At 40.7% G+C, this 21,460-nt stretch overlaps 2 protein-coding genes across 6 annotated transcripts in view; both read left to right on the top strand.

The window, feature by feature from the left end:
* Positions 1-4,524: 4,524 nt before the first annotated feature.
* On the top strand, positions 4,525-7,518 carry LOC311135986 (uncharacterized protein). Its single transcript, XM_084170031.1, has 4 exons — positions 4,525-4,602; positions 5,722-5,883; positions 6,370-6,414; positions 6,617-7,518. Exons 1-4 carry the CDS (start codon positions 4,562-4,564, stop codon positions 6,828-6,830), a joined length of 462 nt encoding a protein of 153 aa, XP_084026157.1. The 5' UTR covers positions 4,525-4,561; the 3' UTR covers positions 6,831-7,518.
* Positions 7,519-9,598: 2,080 nt separating this feature from the next.
* LOC311136598 (AF4/FMR2 family member 4-like) overlaps positions 9,599-21,460 on the top strand; it is a 42,154-nt gene continuing 30,292 nt past the window's right edge. For 2 of the 5 annotated variants that reach the window (XM_084170790.1, XM_084170787.1), the window contains exon 1: positions 9,599-9,841. Coding sequence is in view for 1 of the 5 variants with exons in the window: in XM_084170786.1 (XP_084026912.1) it covers positions 15,429-15,445 (17 nt within the window). In the remaining 4 variants the exon portion in view is untranslated. Of the gene's footprint in view, positions 9,842-15,281; positions 15,446-16,196; positions 16,240-21,460 lie in introns of those variants that run through there. The other 3 variants (XM_084170789.1, XM_084170786.1, XM_084170788.1) reach the window with 2 other exon arrangements.

The following is a 21,460-nucleotide window of genomic DNA, read 5'->3' as shown; positions in this document are numbered from 1 at the left end:
TATGTATGCGGATGACTCAACACTATACACGTCAGCTACAACTGGTCATTGTGCAAATGTATTTGGTTGCAATAAACATTGGTGACGAAAAATAGCTTACATGTTGTCAACTATCTAAGCCAACCTCATCTGTTTTGACCCATGGTTGAACACGTCGATTTTGTTGCTAAAGCGACAGAGGGAGAGAAGACAGGTATTGTTGTTAGTGAAGGGTAAGACAGTTGAGTGTTAATCAGGTGTAAGATTGAGTGAACTGCTAATGTCATTAAGGAACAGAAATTATCCCAGATTTTACCTTTAGCCCAATTCAGGTAAATGTTATTTGCCTGTTGTTCATATTGCGCGTGTTTGCGCGCATATTGCTGCTGTGTGTGTGTGTGTGTCTGTTCAGAATACTCCATATTGCTACGGCACTGATACTATGCCATCTCTGTAATAATATAGGAGATCCAGGAAAGCAGAACTTCAGACAGCAAGGAAGCGAGGGGAGCGAGAGAGAGGAGCAGACAGGACAGAGAGAGAACATGGAGAGAGGGGAGGCCCACACAAGACAAACATGTCAGATTTCTCTCCAGCCAGAGGAAGTAGTTCTTGCTAAACATTACTTCTCAAAAAAAGAAAGATGCCACTTCTGACATGTCCTGTGTGTATAAACTGTTAGACCCGGATATGTTCCCATCACTGAAGGCAATCATACAGGCCTCGCTGACCATCCCAGGTAGCAGCTGTGAGATCTTTCAGTGCATTAAGACGTCTACATATAGTGCCTTGCAAAAGTATTCATCCCCCTTGGCGTTTTTCCTATTTTGTTGCATTACAACCTGTAATTTAAATTGATTTTTATTTGGATTTCATGTAATGGACATACACATAATAGTCCAAATTGGTGAAGTGAAATGAAAAAAATAACTTGTTTAAAAAAAGTATAAACATAAATAACGGAAAAGTGGTGTGTACATATGTATTCACCCCCTTTGCTTTGAAGCCCCTAAATAAGATCTGGTGCAACCAATTACCTTCAGAAGTCACATAATTAGTTAAATAAAGTCCACCTGTGTGCAATCTAAGTGTCACATGATCTCAGTATATATACACCTGTTCTGAAAGGCGCCAGAGTCGGCAACACCACTAAGCAAGGGGCACCACCAAGCAAGTGGAACCATGAAGACCAAGGAGCACTCCAAACAGGTCAGCGACAAAGTTGTGGAGAAGTAGAGGGTTGGGTTATAAAAAAATATCAGAAACTTTAAACAACCCATGGAGCACCATTAAATCCATTATTAAAAAATTGAAAGAATATGGCACCACAACAAACCTGCCAAGAGAGGGCTGCCCACCAAAACTCACGGCCCAGGCAAGGAGGGCATTAATCAGAGAAGCAACAAAGAGACCAAAGATAACCCTGAAGGAGCTGCAAAGCTCCACATCGGAGATTGGAGTATCTGTCCATAGGACCACTTTAAGCCGTACACTCCACAGAGCTGGGCTTTATGGAAGAGTGGCCAGAAAAAAGCCATTGCTTAAAGAAAAAAATAAGCAAACACGTTTGGTGTTCACCAAAAGCCATGTGGGAGACTCCCCAAAAATATGGAAGAAGGTACTCTGGTCAGATGAGACTAAAATTGAGCTTTTTGGCCATCAAGGAAAACGCTATGTCTGGCGCAAACCCAACACCTCTCATCACCCCGAGAACACCATCCCTACAGTGAAGCATGGTGGTGGCAGCATCATGTTGTGGGGATGTTTTTCCATCGGAAGGTCTGGGAAACTGGTCAGAATTGAAGGAATGATGGATGGCGCTAAATACAGGGAAATTCTTGAGGGAAACCTGTTTCAGTCTCCCAGAGATTTGAGACTGGGACGGAGGTTCACCTTCCAGCAGGACAATGACCCTAAGCATACTGCTAAAGCAACATTTGAGTGGTTTAAGGGGAAACATTTAAATGTCTTGGAATGGCCTAGTCAAAGCCCTGACCTCAATCCAATTGAGAATCTATGGTATGACTTAAAGATTGCTGTACACCAGTGGAACCCATCCAACTTGAAGGAGCTAGAGCAGTTTTGCCTTGAAGAATGGGAAAAAATCCCACTGGCTAGATGTGCCAAACTTATAGAGACATACCCCAAGGGACTTGCAGCTGTAATTGCTGCAAAAGGTGGCTCTACAAAGTATTGACTTTTGGGGGGGGGGGGGGGGGGGGGGGTGAATAGTTATGCACACTCAAGTTCTGTATTTTTGTCTTATTTCTTGTGTTTCACAAGAAAAAATATTTTGCATCTTCAAAGTGGTAGGCATGTTGTGTAAATCAAATGATACAACCACCCAAATCCATTTTAATTTCAGTTTGTAAGGCAACAAAATAGTAAAAATGCCAAAGGCCACTGTACCTGGCTTAGGAGCCCAATGACCCAAGATAGAATGCATCATGATATACATACTAACACGCTTGGGAAAGAGTGAGGTCATAGACAGGTTTTCACCTACAGTTTCATTTTGTTTCATTTCTAATCTTTATGGATGGACTAACATCCTAGTACTGTTTAATAATATAACTCGCAAACATTGTTACTATTTAGTTGGATAAAGGATTGTATGTACATGTGTACAATTCTGAAGTGTTACTACAGGGGCGGTTGGCGGGGGTGTATTTGTTTTTGGGTCATTAAATAGGTCGAATTATTGACCTTGGAATCTGTGATTTATTACCACAAATATTGTAAAATCATGATTTTCAAGCGCGTTTGGTGCCTGCGTTTGTACATATCTGCAAAAGTGATCTGCCACAATTTTCCTTCTTGGAAAACTACGATATAGTTATGCACTTGTCATTTGTACTTACTAATAGATTTTTTATAAATATTATTACCCATATTCCATGGGTTTACTGACCACAATCCATTGAATTAATATTAAATTGTGTTGATTATTTGGCGTCAGGAGAGCACAGCGCATGGAAGAAAGCAGTGAGATATGCGTTATGTTTCTGCAACATGTTCACTGCTAGCGGAGCAGAGAGTGCGGGGCGCTTCATTTCGGTCGCGGCTAAGCCCTGGATGTTCTGAATGTCTAGCGACGTCCCTGGTAGGAGCTGCAGAGAAGTACTTTGGAATACGAGATTTTACTGCAGAAGAGTTACAGGATGTGTTGAGTGGTAGTGTTCTGTCGTCCATAGTCCTTGTTCATGACTCGGTTCCATTACTTTACACATAAGTCATTGGACAAAGGGTGCAGTTTTGTTAAGAGCCACGACTCTGAACATTAAAGCCCGATGTCCACCAGATGGATATGCGTTTTGTTTTGCCGGATGTCTAGCCCGCATTTTCCGTACTTGACGCTCATGTGCTTTGCTTTTCAACTAGCTAAAAGCTTCCTTTTGTACCACCGCACAGTAAAGCAACGCATGAGTTGAAAATATTGAGTGCATGCGGTACACAGAACGCACCGCAGCCTTTCAAAAAACAAAAGGTTAAATTGATACACACCTTTATAGGGTTAGGCTTCCCACGGGGCCATATTTCCATTTTACAGCGGTTGTTTACGGAAAACAGACCGAAGACAGAGTAGACTACCTGTGCTAATTAGCTATCTACTTAGCTATGACGCCACAAACGTGTTGTCACTGAAAAATACTGTGGCTGTTAAAACACTACAGTAAGTGTGTAATTTGCATTTGTGAAATTATTTTGATGAGATATGAAATAGAGGGATTTAGAACCGTACCTCAATTGAGAATAGATTCACTTTAGATGGAGTATTTGGCTGTTTTGGCTTCCAGAGCCAATTTACCATTTAAACAGAACATGTAAGGTCCTTGGACTAAGGTTCCTTTAGTCCAATATTGGGCTACATCCTCCCAGGCCGTTGGCCTGGTGTAAGATCAGATAGGGTCAAATAGTAGAATGAGGTAGTGGGTTTGTGATGACTGTAGGATTAGATGACAGGGTAAATGTGTTTATGTTTTGTTTTCCTTTTCCCCTTTTTGTATCACAAAGTATAATGAATTTATACTCCAGTCCAGTTGGTGGCGGTAATGCAACGTTAATATTGGATGCCAACAACTGTTAAACCCCACTGAAGAAGATGAAGTAGCTCAACCACTGATAAAGCAATGAGCCAGATTTTCACCGGATGTATAAATCTGAAGCTTCCGGTTGGCGTTTCCACTTACCACTAAATATGGTGATGAGAGAAAGTCCAGAGGGAGAAGATGGAGCGAGATGGATTTTGGCCGACATTCTGCACATTTTCTCATTGATGAAACATTTGATCTCAATACAGTTTTATTTTCCCAAAACTAGAATCTGTTACGAACAGAGTGGACTAAGTTTTGTAGACTTTACCCTTTGTCAAAAGTTGCGTTATTTAGGAGCGCAAGGTCGAATTGAGTTATTGCACACGCGCACTTCACAGAGTAGGCGTTCCCTAACGGAAATAGGATCTCGCTAGCTCGTGCTTGGACTGCCCTCCTCGATTGTTCTGCCCACTATGATTCATTTGCTTCCATTGGAAACGACAGGCTGTGGTTTATCTTGGGTTAGTTATCTTTGGATAAACTGCAAGATGGCGACACCCATGCACAGAGTTATTGCTCGTCGGCAAGCGTAAGTTTGGTTATTACAAACATGCTGAGGTCTTTTGGTATACTTACTTGATTCAGCGTAGTTAGTGATAACCGTGTTAAGACTGAGTTCCGAATAGTTAGCTAGCTAACAATACTGTCCTGACTTAACGCTAGCTAGCTACCTACAAAGTTGTTCATTTTGTTTGTGATGATGTGGGCAATAATGATGTACCAAGTTAACAAACAAAATAGTTACATTTCATAAATAGTATACATTTATTTGGCTAACAAGCATGCATTTCCTCCTGTCTGCATGTTTTATAGCCGCTACATAAGTTAGCTAGCGCTAGCCAGCTAGGTAATTAGCTAGCTAACTTACTATTCAAGTGCAACACACTGCGTCTGGGGAACAGAGCCAGCAACTACCGGTGTCACATTGGTCTCAAGATCTCTTCACAGGCTGTAGACACTCAGATACAGTCAGGGAGGCTACTCTGTTCAGAAAAAGTATCCTGTGCACTTACCCCAATATGACCAGGGTAACCAGTTGCCCAAGAAACAGCGGGGACTATCCAACTATTTCAGTATTGATAACTTATACTCATGTCAATGTCTTTTCTCCCCTTCAGTTTATATTTCCTGCAATTCTATCCATTTTGCAATGGGGTTTTGTACTTTGTAGTTAAATCATGTATTCTCGACATAGCTCTTTCTAATATTTATATTACTGTACATTGCATTTTATTACACTGGATTCTTGACATAGCCCACTCTACTGTTGTACAAAAAATAAACTTCCCTTTTTCAGGACCCTGTCTTTCAAAGATAATTTGTAAAAATCCAAATAACTTCACAGATCTTCATTGTAAAGGGTTTAAACACTGTTTCCCATGCTTGTTCAATGAACCATAAACAATTAATGAACATGCACCTGTGGAACGGTCGTTAAGACAGCTTACAGACGGTAGGCAATTAAGGTCACAGTTATGAAAACTTAGGACACTAAAGAGGCCTTTCTACTGACTCTGAAAAACACCAAAAGAAAGATGCCCAGGGTCCCTGCTCATCTGCGTTGTTAGGAGCGAGTAAAAAAGCATTTTGCTGTACCCGGTACAACATTGCTAAACTGTGTACGAAATGTGATTTGATTTTCATACAGGGAGGCAAATAAACAACATGTTCGGTGTCAGAAGTGTTTGGAGTTTGGACACTGGACATATGAGTGCATTGGTAAACGAAAATACCTTCACAGGCCATCAAGGACAACAGAAATGAAAAAGAAACTTAAAGAAAATGAAAATAAACAGGGTAACACCACAGGGTAAGTCAACCATAAAGTATTTATTTGTTTTGGATGAGCACTTTATATAGCGATGTCACCTTGACAGTGGATCACATTTCTGTTCTGAAGATGTTTTAAACACTCTGGAAAGTCACCTGGGTCATGTCCAATGGTGGTGGTGGTGGTGGTGATGATGATGATGATGGTGGTGGTGGTGGTGGTGATGATGGTGATGGGAGGTACCATGTACTGCAATAGCCTCGCGAGCCACCCTGATCTCGCAAGCTTACAGTGGTAATCGGTCTGCAATTCATGAGGCTAGCACTGTAATCCAACCTCATAATTGTCTAGTACTGCCATCAAGGGGTTTTACAGTAGAACTCGTCAATGGGAGGCCATATCCTCTGTAAAGTGATATTAATGTGTTGCCAAGTTTCTTTTCACTTTTAATTTTCCCTGGTTGGTTTTGAATAATCTTTGGAATTTTCTCTGCCATGACATGTTACTATTTCTATCTGTATTCAGACCAGGAAAGGAAGACTCCAGTGAAAAAAAAATTAAGAAGAAAAGGTAACTGTCACAGGTTACTTTTCAGCTCTAACCCCATAAAATGCTTCCAACATTGATGGTTGCAGATATAACTTAAATGGGTAGAGCAAAGTCCACTTTGATCTAGGCTGTGCCTGACCTTGCCTGCACTATGTCTTCTGCAATGTACTCACTATTCTGCTTATGTAATAATGGTTCTGTATATTGTGCTACTTGCTTTCAGGTCAAAGGATTCAAGTAGTAGTAGCAGCAGCGATTCTGACAGCTCTTCTAGTGACTCATCGTCTGACAGTAGTGACTCCTCAAGCTCTTCGTCAGACGACAGTGACAGTGATGACAGCTCTAGCTCCTCTTCCTCTAGCAGCTCGGGTTCCGATTCATCTAAAGGCAGTGAATCGGATCAAGGTCCTCCCAAGAAGAAAAAGAAGAAGAAGTGAAGAAGATTGAGCTGGATTGTGTTCCACCGAGACATTAACCTGAGCTAAACTCTGACTCTGCAGTGAGGCATTTTGTATTTGTCAGAAGGTGTTTTCTCTCCCCTGCATTTCCCCCCTGTACAGTCAGTGAAAATGTGTGGTCATATCTCAACTTGGTCTCGAATAACAAGTTAGGAAATTCCTCTAGATTAAAATTTAGAAATGTATGTGCATTTTACATACTTGCTGTAGTTCCTCACTTTCTTCTATTGTTTTTGAGTGACTCCATACATGTACAGCTACGTATCTACTGTTATGACTTTTGCTACTGAAAGATATGTAATACATCATTTGGGGGGGCCTGCAGCTGTGGACACATTTACCAATTTATTTTTATTTTTGTATTCTTTCCAGTACGATTTCAGAAACATTACCAGCCCAGTATAGCTCGGCTTTAGTTGTAGTGTGAATTGTGAACCCTGTTATTGATTTTGGCATTCTTTTGATATGATAAAATGTTATTGACTGTTGCTAAACTGCCATTTTAAGGACATTTGTATGGTCTGTTTTGTTAGGCACAGCCCAAGTGTGATCATGCGAATGTATCCCCCTGCCACCCGTAAGTTGGTCATGCTTTTATTTTATTAATGTTTTTACCTAGTGTCCCAGCATTGAATAATTTAAGGATAAAAAGGCAGTTGCAAGTGTATTTACTTGTTGGTGTTGTTCATTTTTTTCTGTCCAGATGGAACAAAGTCAACCATTTATAGTAATTGAGTACCTTGAAAGTGTAGCAAATTGTATGTGTTTTGGGGTGGAACTACTGTGAGGCCATCGAAGGTGTGCCTGGGCGTGGTGCTTGATATAGAGAAGTGTTGTACTTCCCGATGGAAGGGCCAGGTAGTGTAGAGGGTAGTAAATGGATCTCTTGGCGTAAAGACTAAGGTGTTGGGTTGACAGTCGATGGGCCTGAGTTCGAGTCCCAGTTGAAGCTACCCCCAAATTCGATATATTACAGTGCATTCGGAAAGTATTCAGACGCTTTACTTCATAGACATTTTGTAACGTTACAGCCTTATTCTAAAATTGATGAAATCATTGTTTTTCCTCATCAATCTACACACAATACCCCATAAGGACAAAGTGAAAAACGTTTTTTTTTTTTTTTTTTTTAAGTGTTGCACATTTAAATTAAATAAATAACAGAAATACCTTATTTACATAAGTATTCAGACCCTTTGCTATGAGACTCAAAATTGAGCTCAGGTGCATCCTGTTTCCATTGATCATCCTTGAGATGTTTCTACAACTTGATTGGAGTCCACCTTTGGTAAATTCAATTGATTGGACATGATTTGGAAAGGCACACGCCTGTCTATATAAGGTCCCACAGTTGACAGTGCATGTCTGCGCAAAAACCAAGCCATGAGGTCGAAGGAATTGGTCGTAGAGCTCCGAGACAGGATTGTGTCGTGGCACAGATCTGGGGACGGGTACCAAAACATTTGCAGCATTGAAGGTCCTCAAGACACAGTGGCCTCCATCATTCTTAAATGGAAGACGTTTGAAACCACCAAGACTCTTCCTAGAGCTGGCCGCCTGGCCTAACTGAGCAATTGGGGGAGAAGGGCCTTGGTCAGGGAGGTGACCAAGAACCCGATGGTCACTCTGATAGAGCTCCAGAGATCCTCTGTGGAGATGGTTGTCCTTCTGGAAGGTTCTCCCATCTCTGCAACACTCCACCAATCAGGCCTTTTTGGTAGAATGGCCAGACGGAAGCCACTCCGCAGTAAAAGGCTTGGAGTTTGCCAAAAGGCACCTAAAGGACTCTCAGACCATGAGAAACAAGATTCTCTGGTCTGATGAAACCAAGATTGAAGTCTTTGGCCTGGATGCCAAGCGTCACGTCTGGAGGGAACCTGGCAACATCCCTACGGTGAAGCATGGTGGTGGCAGCATGCTGTGGGGATATTTTTCAGCGGCAGGGACTGGGAGACTAGTCAGGATCGAGGGAAAGCTAAACGGAGCATGCTGCCACCACCGAGCGATCTTTGATGAAATCCTGCTCAGGACCTCAGACTGGGGTGAAGGTTCACCTTCCAACAGGACAACGACCCTAAGCACACAGCCAAGACAATGTTGGAGTGGTTTCGGGACAAGTCTCAATGTCCTTGAGTGGCCCAGCCAGAGACCCGGACTTGAACCCGATCGAACATCTCTGGAGAGACCTGAAAATAGCTGTGCAGCGATGCTCCCCATCCAACTTGACAGAACTTGAGAGGATCTGCAGAGAAGAATGGGAGAAGCTGGTACAGGTGTGCCAAGCTTGTAGCGTCATACTCAAGAAGACTTGTGGCTGTAATCGCTGCCAAAGGTGCTTCAACAAAATACTGAGTAAAGGGTCTGAATACTTATGTAAATGAGTTCTGTTCTATTTCTATGTATTTAAATCTATCTGATAGGTGAAATCTGGATAACGTTTGAAAAACTGGGCCCTGCAATTTATCAGCAGTGGGGGCCAAAAAGTCAGAAAAACAGGCTTCAGCATAATGAAGTTTATGACTTGGGTCAAATGATGAAATTCCTTGAACGCGTTCAGAAACGTATCTACCTTTTTAAAAAGTGTATTGCAAAATGTCTCATTAATCTATGTATTAAATACACAACAAAATATTACTTTCCAAGATACTGTAGGATTCATGTAAATGTAAGAATACGCCGTAATCACGTGATCAAGTTTAGGGAACCGAAGTCATCACAGCTGCTTGCATGCATCCACTCATCTCTGCTTAGCTAGCCACCTTGCTAGCTTTGTTGTAAAAATGGATAGAGAAAATAATGACGAATAATTTTCTGCTGGCATCACAGCTATACTTGATAGAGAGGATGTAGTCTTTTCATATGTTTTAAGTATTTTAAGTATTATTGTAAAATTTCTGTCGGGTCCATTTTTTTAACTGGAAAGTGGAAAAGACAAAGAGAAAGGGCTTTCCAATAGCTAGAATGGTTTGGGCCTAAAAAGAAGACAAGAGGTAAGTGGATTAAACAAAATGTTAACTAAAATCTTTATTGTTATGTAGCTACTAGTTAGCTGTTATGGTAACAATTCCTTTGCATTGTAATTTAGCTATTTATCGTGTGTATATGAAAGATAGATGGCCAGTAATATCGAGCAAGTGGTAGTTAGACTAGTTTGCAACGGAAAACTCTAGTTAACATTGTACGTTAGCCAATGCCAGCTAACTTGCTAGCTATCCATGGTGACACCCCATTGAAAGTTTCCGTACCGTCGACAGTTTGTTATTAAAATGTTAACGTTAGTTGACAGAATTAAGTCGTTTGCCGACCTTGACTTAGGGGAAAAGTTAGCTGATAGGTCAGTTAGCATGGAAGCTTGGGTGGCTAACTAGCTGGCTACCTGTATCGTGAGTCAGTCAGTCAGACATTAAGCCAAAATCTCTGGTCATACTTAACACTCACTGGTGCTTATTTGGACGTCGTTGAACATGTGATTTTTACAACAAACAAGTCTGGCAGCAATGTATCCGAAATACATGGGTACTGTAGCTAGCTAGCGTCTCATATATTTTGGGGGACGGTTTACAAAATTTTTCTTCAAACTGTGGTCCGCGGAGGTACTACGGGGTACCTGAATTATTCTTAGCTGGGGGTATGTGAAAAATGTATTTTAATAATTATTTTATACCATCGTGGATACCATTTTTGTGTCTCTGCGTCCAGTATGAAGGAAGTTGGAGGTAGTTTCACGAGCCAATGCTAACTAACGTTAGCGTAATGACTGGAAGTCTTCGGGAACAGTTGGCATGATAGCTGTTCCTGTTCATCCTACTCTGGGGAATTAGATAAAGGGTTTCATTGTCAAAATCTCGAACTATCCCTTTAATATGGAGGATATTATTCATTGGACCTAATTACTGTTTTTTTCTGTATAGAAATTTCTTAGGCGGGCTGTCTAAGTGGTCATTTTTGGGATTGAAGAACAGTTTGTGTCAACTTAAATGACCAAAACCAGATGGAAAGCATGCAGAAAAGATATTGAACTATATATATATATATATATATATATATATATATAGATATATATATATTTTTTTAATAAGACAATCTTTGATAACTAACAATCAAATAAAAGCAAGAAAGTCGAGAATAGAATAGGAGAATAGAAAATTCCCAAAACCGGGCATTCAGGACACATTTGAAAATGAAAGGAAGGAAACCTAAAATCTGAAATTGCACAGGTTCAGAACCCTGCTCCTAAATTAACCTCTCGGTGTCGATTCACACTAATTGTCTGAGGGTATTTTTCTCAGATGATTTTATATCAAACCAGACCAATGCATGATGGCATGCATCCCATAGTAAAGTGCTTTTTTATTTATTTATGCTGAACAAAAATATTAATGCAACAATTTCAAAGATTTTACTGAGTTACAGGTCATAGAAGGAAGTCAGTCAATTGAAATAAATAAATTAGGCCCTAATCTATGGATTTCACATGACTGGGCAGGGGCACAGCCATGGGTGGGCCTGGTAGGGCATAGGCTTTATTGCAGATAGAAATACTTCTCAGAACATTACATTCTCTGGCAACAGCTCTGTTGGACAGTCCTGTAGTCAGCATGCCAATTGCATGCTCCCTCAACTTGAGACATCTATGGCATTGTGTTGTGTGACAAAACTGCACATTTTAGAGTGGCCTTTTATTGTCGCCAGCACAAGGTGCACCTGTGTAATGATCATCCTGTTAAATCAGCTTCTTGATATGCCTCACCTTTCAGGTGGATGGATTATCTTGGCGAAGGAGAAATGCTCACTAACAGGGATGTAAACAAATTTGTGCACACATTTTGAGAGAAATAATATTTTTGTGCGCATGAAAAAAATCGGGCATCTTTTATTTCAGCTCATGAAACGTGGGACCAACACTTTACATGTTGCGTTTATATTTTTGTTCAGTATAGATAGCCCAAGTAGTACTTTTTTGACAGTGTTAAGTTGGTGCCCTTTACATGATAACTGCTGTAACAATAAGAATGTTAGAATTTCTTCAATATGAACACCATTGTCTTCCCTTATGTCCCATTTTTAATAAAAGATACAAAACAGCGCTAAATAGCTGTAATTTTCTTCAATGACAGTTGACTTGCTGGGTCTAGGAATCCATTTGAAGTGCTACAGTGAGGAAGGGGCAGCTCACAAGTCTTGGTAGTTGCTACATAATTACCCATTTCACTGAGGCATGGCCTCTGCTGGCAAGCATAATAAGTGCTACAGTACACAGACGTATACTTCTGTGTAAAATCTTCCCAACTTCCTGTTTAGGTTTGCTCTATGGCTTCAGCTAGCCTAACCGTTTCCTCCAAGGCCAACTGTGAACTGCTCAACAACTTGGCTATACAGCCAAGTTATGACAGCAATGTTTAGGCTATTGTTTCATCTGGTGGTGCTGCAAGGATTCTGCAATCCTAGTACAGTTTATTTTATTTATTTATTTATAAATGTACAAGCAATGAATGTAGTGTAAATGTGGTTATTTGCATCTTGCAAGACAATGCACAGGACAATTTATTCATCCAAGATGGCAAAAACTTAGGCTAGCCTACCATAAATGTAGCCTTTTTTTTTTTTTTTTTTTTTTACAAAGCTGTAAATGGTGGGTTTCAGGTTGGAAATAAGCTATTGCAATCAAGGATTGATGAAACTGCAGATTTAGCCTACCCGCTGATAGCAAATCAACAGCTTTTTTTGCATTGTGTTTCAGACCCCCATGTCGAAAGTAGTCTGACTAGACTAGTAGTTAGACACTTGTTTTTGAATACTAGTTGTTCCTGCTTAAACCAGCACCTGGACGCACTGCTGTGCACAGGGTTTATTTTTAGTCAGACTAGATCTCCGTAAGTGTTCCATGAGTTTATATTCTGATTTATTTCGCTAACACAATCTAGCCTTGTCAATTGGTTTTATACCGCAGTCATAGGTGAGTAGTTTAAGGCCCTTGCTCTTGGTGAAACTAATAAGCCATCAGCTGCTCCCTCAGGGCTCTTGGGTCACAGCAAAAAAATATGCTGCTCACCACCCCATGTTGCAGCATTTGTTCCTTTTGACTCTGGATACAATTATGTTGTATGACAGCATATCATGCAGGCTATTTTATTGAACGCATAGCCTACTACAACACAGGTCCTACATCAGGGGTCTCCAACCTTCTTCCTGGAGAGCTATCCTCCTGAAGGTTTTTGCTTCAAACCCAGTTGTAACTAACCTGGTTCAGTTTATCAACCAGCTAATTATTAGAATGAGGTGTGCCAGATTAGGGTGGGAGTGAACCTACAGGACGGTAGCTCGCCAGGAACAGGGTTGGAGAGCCCTGGCCTACATCATATAGCCTAGTAGGCCTACAACTTTGTTCTAATGTGACGCTGTGCTATTGTTTTTATTTACCAAAACAATAAATGAGATGTTTATAGGCTATTTGTGCAGACAGAGGAGTGAAAGTGCCTGTTTAATGATGTTTATGGTATTTAGAGGTACAGTACTAGGCTTGGTTAGCCTTATTTAGGTTTCAATTTGTAGTTCAGGTCTTAATAGATATGCAAGTGTTCCAAATATAGCCTCTTCAACTGTTTGGTGAGTAAGTAGTCTATGTCTGATGGGACAGGGAAGCAGCCTACTGAATAATACAGGAATTTCCATGATGAGGCTTGTTTGAGCTGTTGGTTCTTGTTATTTCACTAAACAATAAGACACAGGTTTTGTTTTGTAAACCGACTCCTGCAACATGTTTGGTGTTAAGCCTGTATGTTCATTTAAAGCTTATTTTAAAGAGAAAAATGGTACATTAGCCTAACTTATCCTTGCCTTTAGGCGTAATACTAAAACAAATGACTTATGGCTTAATACTAGGAAGTTGCAGCTAAATTGAGACTGCATTATGCATAATTGACTTAGAACTAGGCTAGCCTTTATCAATATGTTAGTGAGAAGGACCTTGACCCTGTGACACAAAGGCAAGGAGTTATTTGAAGGGTTAAAAATTAGCTTACTTTTGTTCCCCTTTAACCGTTCTTTGATATAGGCTAGGCCTAATTGTAATCCATTGAATGTAAAGGCCAATTGACTCCCCAAACTCCTGACTGTCCACCTTCATTTTCATATATGTAAAGCATCTGAAATAATATTTCCCAAGCTGTCTTAATGGATTTGCTCAAGTCATAAAAGTCCACTTAGGCCTAGTGTTTCCATATGGAGAGTGGCACACTTCCTGCTGCTCACAGCCGTTGTCATCGCTAACGTCACTCACTACAATGCTGTTCCAGGAATTTCATTTTTATGGCGCCTTGACTTGACAATGAGCAATGGGGTTGGCAAGAGCACAAACAGATCTGGGATCAGGCTGAAGTGGACTAGGCGTAGGCTATAGGCCTAAACTCTCATTGCATTCAATTAGCCTACTGCTCTATTGACAATTCTTTGAATCTTATATGGGAGGCTACTCATTCAGTGGTGTTCAATATGGCTATTTAGTCAGGCTTTGGTTTCTGCCACCTCCATTCAAGTAGTTGTGCTATACCACTTCTGGGCAATAGGCTATGTCATCATATTGCTGATGAAAATGTCTGTCTGGGAAATGCCTTTAGTGTGTGTTGAGTAGGGTTTCCCCTGTTGCCTATCTCTAGTAGAAAACAGGCACTGTCCCTTTAAATAAATTGCTGCTAGTTTACCCAGTGCTCCAGGGCATAGTGGGGGAGGGAGGTTGTTGACGGGAAGTCAGGCTCTGGTTGGCTCTAGCGTCCTCAGAGTGGCTCATGACATCACAAGGAGGAGAGGCTCAGTGGCATAAAATAACATCTCCTTTTATGGAACTAGATGGACTATTCCATTTTCCGGAAGAGGTTGCTATTCTCTTTATTGTGGAGACTTTCCTTATTTTTCCTCCCTAAAGTGTGACACATTCATCAACTTTATCGTTCCACTATTTTAGGCCCAGGCCTATGTTTTTCTCCTGCCAATTCATATTCCTTTTATTGTCTTTTTTACTCTACTGATCTTGTTTAGATTAATTTGTTTAGAGAAGGCTTTGTGGTGTAAAGGGAGACTTGCCCTAGCACAGTGATAGACATTCTATTCCATCTTGTTCTCTTTGAAAATGATGTCCTTAATTACCACTGTTCCAAAGACCCTTAAGCTCCTGTCAGTACTATTTTGCCTTGTGGCAGTACAACTGGTTTGTTCCAATTATATCTCAAACACCTCCAAGAGTGTACGACACATTGTGCACTCATGCAGGCAACCCTCCCATCACACACACAAAGAGCCTCCTCTCAACTTCACGTATTGTCCCCTGCCTTTAGCACACCCGCTGTTCGGCAGGGTGGTATCTCCCGTGAACGAGCAGTAACCTCCCCTCCCTGTCAGATTTATCTCTACACCAAGGAAATACTGTAATGCCGATGCTGTAGATCAGGAAACCCAGTTTTGAAAACGCCTGTCATCATTAAAGGAGTACTGCCAGAGAGCAGGCTGGCAGAGCATGACAACACTTCTGAATCCCATGGAGTTTCACTGAATCCCCTTTCCAATGTTTCAGTGCTTTGGGCCATGGCCTCTCTGTCAGGGTAAGCAACACAACTAGTTGGTTTCTCTTGTTGGTGTTCTGGCGACATTTCCTGTGAATAGCGTTAGTCTAACTGTGTTGTGCTAGTCAGACTGTCACCAAACTTCATTAATATATCGTGATAGGGTTATGATGGAAGTGTGGAAATGTATTTTTCTCAAAGAAGCATGGCACTACTTTCATGGTGTTCAGACACTTATATATCTACCCCTTCAGTTTTTTTCTTAGTCTGTTTGTCATATAGAAGTGAGGTCAAGAGGCCTTAATTACCAGTAAAGTAGGGCTCATGCCCCCCCCCCCCAGTTAACATTTAAACTCCCTAGACTTGGACTTTACACTCTAGTAATAGAGAGCAATAGTAATGGCGTATTTCTGTAAGTACTAACTCCGCCATGGCTCGTCGGCCAAAGCCTATCGGAAAATTATTTTTTGGGGGGGGATAAACACCGAAAATAAGCTCTGTGGTAAAGACAGACTTAAGAGATCTTATACGTTTGGTTCTGAGAATCTTCATCAGTGAACGTCACTTTTTGTGAACTTTGAAGTATTTATGTAATCAAAACAAGCACATAAAGGCTTCATAATTCATAGAAGTTATGTTAACTGACTGTTATTATCTTATAGAAGAAAACGTATAGTATCTCCTAAGCCTGTGTTAACCTCAGACCTTATTTTTGGCGCTTATCCCAAAACCCCATTTCCCCCATAGGAATGGCTGAACGAACCTGAGGTAACTAATTTCTGTTTTTTAGGACTACAAGCTGGTGAGCTCTATTTGCACCGTTAGGTACTAAGGTTGGTATGAAAATGCATTGCTTGACTGGTAACCTTGCCCACAACCCATTATTTTCTACAAATGTGTTTGGTAGTACAGTTTTAGTCTTCGTACCAGTGCTAAAATGTGAGTAAAAGTGAGATTTTCAAGATAAAATTCAATTGGGCAGGTATGGTCTTTTATATTTCATAGTTGGATGATTCTCACGAAACTGGCACTAGACCAAAATAAATGTAATTTTTTGCCGTAATTCCTCCTGGATCACTAAGATTAGGACCTGTTAAAAAAACTGTACCTAGCTCTATTAGAGATTAAGTTACCAAATGCATCATCAAACTGTCATTTGTTAATCCCAAATGACTTGCATAATACTAAAATCACTGATCTTAATGCAATTGACTAAAATACTGTAATTACTTGCATGTATTTTCAAGTCAAAAGTGGACTTAATGGAAAGTTCTACCCCAAAACTATCTTTTGTTATTGGTTGCATTAGTCCATTGTTGATATAGTATTTTAAAAGTTATATATCTTGAACTTGATTGCTGATATGCAAAAGATTTTGGGACTATATCAACAATGGACTAATTAACTAAACTAAACATTTACATTTTAGTCATTTAGCAAATGCTCTTATCCAGAGCGACTTACAGTTAGTGAGTGCCAATAGTTTTTGGGTGGAGTCTTCCATCCGATTTGGACCAAACTGTTTTCAAAAAGTGAGTAAGACATGAGGAATCAAAATAAGTGGTCAAAAGCCTCCCACGGACCCGCTATCCCCACGCCAATCCCACCCCAACAACGAGTGTATATAGTATCAGTTCTCTAGGTTTGACAAGTAGTATGGAGCTGCGGCTCGGAGTATTGTTTCTTTATCCTATGTAAGGTATTCTCAGTGAATTTGGTGATTTTTTTTTTTTTTCCAGTTCAGATAAATTAGTAATTGAAGCTGTTGGGTTTATGTCCCATCCTACACCCTGATATTTACAGGTTCTGACTACTAGATGGTCCTCTGTAGCTCAGCTGGTAGAGCACGGCGCTTGTAACGCCAAGGTGGTGGGTTCGATCCCCGGGACCACCCATACACAAAAAAAAATGTATGCACGCATGACTGTAAGTCGCTTTGGATAAAAGCGTCTGCTAAATGGCATATTATTATATTACTAGATGGCGCTATTCCTGCTATTGTTTTTTTAAGAACCCCCCATTGTTAACCAATATGTAATTTGGGTGAACTATCCCTTTAGCAATGGGGGGAGGATTCTTTATAAAATAATCCCCTAATAGCAGGAACAGCACCATCTAGTGGTCAGAACCTGGTAAAATCAGAATGAAGGTTGGGACATAAACCCAACAAATGCAATGACTCATTTCTCTGAAACGGGGAAAAACTTCACCAACTTCACTGAGAATACATTACATAGGATGAAGAAACAATACGGAGTCGTAGCTCCATACTAATTGTCAAACATAGTATTAGTTCTCTATCTTGGGTAAGCGTACCCATTAAGCCCACTTCCATCTTTGGATTCAAATAAAAAAAACTACACAACAAAAATATAAATGCAACAATTTCAAAGATACAGTTCATATAAGGGAATCAGTCAATTTAAGTAAATTCATTAGGGCCTAATCTATGGATTTCACATGACTGGAAACACATATTGTTAAAATAAAATCTGTATCTGGTGTGATCATCATTTACCTCATGCAGTGCGACACATCTCCTTCGCATAAAGTTGATCAGGCTGTTGATTGTGGCCTGTGGAATTTTGTCCCACTCCTCTTCAATAGCTGTGCGAAGTTTCTGGATATTGGTGGGAACTGGAACACGCTGTCATACACATTGATCCAGAGCTTCCCAAACATGCTCAATGGGTGACATGTCTGGTGAGTATGCAGGCCATGGAAGAACTGGGACAGTTTCAGCTTCCAGGAATTTTTTACAGATCCTTGCGACATGGGGCCGTGCATTATCATGCTGAAACATGAGGTGATGGCGGCGGTTGAATGGCACGACAGTGGGACTCGTCACGGTATCTCTGTGCATTCAATTGTTTGTTGTCCATAGCTTATGCCTGCCCATACCATAACCCCACCGCCACCATGGGCCACTCTGTTCACAAAGTTGACATCAGCAAACCGCTCACCCACACAACGCCATAGACGCTGTCTGCCATCTGCTCAGTACATTTACATTTACATTTTAGTCATTTAGCAGACGCTCTTATCCAGAGCGACTTACAGTTAGTGAGTGCACACATATTTTTTTTCCATACTCACCCCCCCCCCGTGGGAATCGAACCCACAACCCTGCCGTTGCAAACGCCATGCTCTACCAACTGAGCTACATCCCTGCTGGCCATTCCCTCCCCTACCCTGGACGACGCTGGGCCAATTGTGCGCCGCCCCATGGGTCTCCCGGTCACGGCCAGCTACGACAGAGCCTGGATTCGAACCAGGATCTCTAGTGGCACAGCTAGCACTGCGATGCAGTGCCTTAGACCACTGCGCCACAGTACAGTTGAAACCGGGTTTCATCCGTGAAGAGCACACTTCTCCAGCGTGCCAGTGGCCATCTCAGGTGAGTATTTGCCCACTGAGGTCAGTTATGATGCCAAACTGTAGTCAGGTTAAGACCCTGATGAGGACGATGAGCACGCAGATGAGCTTCCCTGAGATGGTTTCTGACAGTCTGTGCAGAAATTTTTCGGTTCTGCAAACCCTAAGTTTTGCCTGCTGTCCGGGTGGCTGGTCTGACGATCCCGCAGGTGAAGAAGCCGGATGTAGAGGTCCTGGGCTGGTGTGGTTACACGCGGTCTGCGGTTGTGAGGCCGGTTGGACGTACTGACAAATTCTCTAAAACGACATTTGCGGTGGCTTATGGTAAAAAAAACTTCACATTTTAGAGTGGTCTTTTACTGTCCCCAGCACACGGTGCACCCGTGTAATGATCATGCTGTACCTTTTTTTATACACAGTACAGAGGGAGATTTGAAACTGTGTTCAGATGGGCTTAAAGAAGACAAGTTGAATTAACAAAAATAGCAGTGCAGCAAATGTGAATTATCTTTCAGCTAATTCATTGAAGTTCTGTGTGTTACGGTTTTTGTTGCATGACTTCTTATCCACAGAGGGCCAGTGTGGGTGCAGGTTTGTGTTCTAACCAAGCAATAACACACCTGATTCAACTAATCATGTCTTGATTGAAGTCTATGATTCAGTTGAATCAGCTGTGTACTAGTCGGCAAGAACAAAAGCCTAAGTCCGCATTGATCTCTGTGCATATAATTGGACACCCCTTTGTTGTAATATAATTTTAAGAAATGTCAGTTTTGGAAATAAATTAAGATTAAGATTATTTAAGAGGTGGGTTTATTTGGAACACCCATGGGCTTAAAGGGTACACTCTGTACCCATTAAGTCCAGTCCTGACTTTTTTTATTTTATTTTTATTAAAACATTTAAGTAAAGTCATAACTTCACATGATATTAATCTTTCATTTTATATCCACTTTTCTTACAAAAATATGTACAGTTAGAAATGTCTAACCTTTGGTGGGCTTAATAGGTACACTTACCCTACTTATTGTTAGGGTGGGATTGGCGTGGGAGGTTCAGTGGGTGGCTTTTGACAATTTCTTAGGATTCCTCGTTGGATCCCTCGTGTCTAACTCATTGTTAGAAAAAAGTTTGGTCCAAATCGGATGTTAGTTACTATATTTAAGTGATAATGCCAGAGAAGCCGGTGTTTGGAGGATATATTGGCACGGGTGCCAAGATATCCTCCAAACACCGGCTTCAGATAGGCTTAAAGAAGACAAATTATTCAGTATTATATGAATCCTATAAATAAAAATGACCAATTTGGTTGCACTCAATTATCTTAATTTCTAAGTAATCAAATTATATTTGAACAAAATGAATGTTGCAGGAATGCAATTCTTATCTGTTTCAAACAATTTCATAACAATCTGAGATGGTGGGTGTTGAATCATCATTCTTGTGCTCTTTGAGGTGGAACGACCCAAAAGGGACTTTCTTATAAAAAGTTATTTTTCCAAGGTCTTTACAGGTAATATTGGTGTATTAGGACGTGGATATGTGTGGTTCTAAGGTATTTTAGATATATTTCTAAATTGAATGGGATCCTATGGGCAAATGGCATAACATGATATGCCTATAAAGTATCTAAATATGTAGGATATGGACCAAAAACTGTCTTGGGATATCAAACAACAGTATAGGTAAGTGCTACAACATGTCATTATGGGGAATATCCTCCTTTTAAGTGGTGGGAAACTCCAGATTGTGGATTTAAGTAAATTAAATGGCAAACCCTACTTAATCAAATAACCAATGTTTTACAAAAAAATCTATGCAGTAGGTGTAAGCAGTGGTCCTAGCGAATAATTAAAGTTACCAGAGCAGCACAGCCATTGACTATACATTCAAATTAATTTATCATTACTGAAACAAACCTAAAATGTGGTAATGAGAAATGTGTGACTAGGTAATGAGGCCCTTAGCTCAATCTATAGACTGCCATTATGAGTCCGCAAACAATTGACCACATCGATAAAGCCCATTCATGCCTCCATGTTGGTAAGTTAATGGTTCTTTTGGGTTTTTACCAATTTGAGCTTTTTAGTCATTACGGTAATGAGAAGGTCAAGGGGGTGTTTTGAGAATAAGAACCTCATTCTGAAGGCATACAGTGGGGAAAAAAAGTATTTAGTCAGCCACCAATTGTGCAAGTTCTCCCACTTAAAAAGATGAGAGAGGCCTGTCATTTTCATCATAGGTACACATCAACTATGACAGACAAATTGAGGGGAAAAAATCCAGAAAATCACATTGTAGGATTTGTTATGAATTTATTTGCAAATTATGGTGGAAAATAAGTATTTGGTCACCTACAAACAAGCAAGATTTCTGGCTCTCACAGACCTGTAACTTCTTCTTTAAGAGGCTCCTCTGTCCTCCACTCGTTACCTGTATTAATGGCACCTGTTTGAACTTGTTATCAGTATAAAAGACACCTGTCCACAACCTCAAACAGTCACACTCCAAACTCCACTATGGTCAAGACCAAAGAGCTGTCAAAGGACACCAGAAACAAAATTGTAGACCTGCACCAGGCTGGGAAGACTGAATCTGCAATAGGTAAGCAGCTTGGTTTGAAGAAATCAACTGTGGGAGCAATTATTAGGAAATGGAAGACATACAAGACCACTGATA

The sequence above is a fragment of the Coregonus lavaretus genome (genome assembly GCF_964263955.1).
Source record: "Coregonus lavaretus genome assembly, chromosome: 10".
Taxonomy (NCBI): domain Eukaryota; kingdom Metazoa; phylum Chordata; class Actinopteri; order Salmoniformes; family Salmonidae; genus Coregonus; species Coregonus lavaretus.
The sequence above is the reverse complement of the archived record's forward strand: the minus strand, read 5'-3'. Positions and strand labels throughout refer to the sequence as shown.

Excerpts from the sequence above, each read along its gene's own strand:
- LOC311135986 (XM_084170031.1), top strand. The coding sequence starts at position 4,562 with ATGGCGACACCCATGCACAGAGTTATTGCTCGTCGGCAAGC. Across the intron at positions 5,884-6,369 it reads AAACAGGGTAACACCACAGG|ACCAGGAAAGGAAGACTCCA; the intron begins GTAAGTCAACCA and ends ATCTGTATTCAG. Across the intron at positions 6,415-6,616 it reads AAAAAAATTAAGAAGAAAAG|GTCAAAGGATTCAAGTAGTA; the intron begins GTAACTGTCACA and ends ACTTGCTTTCAG.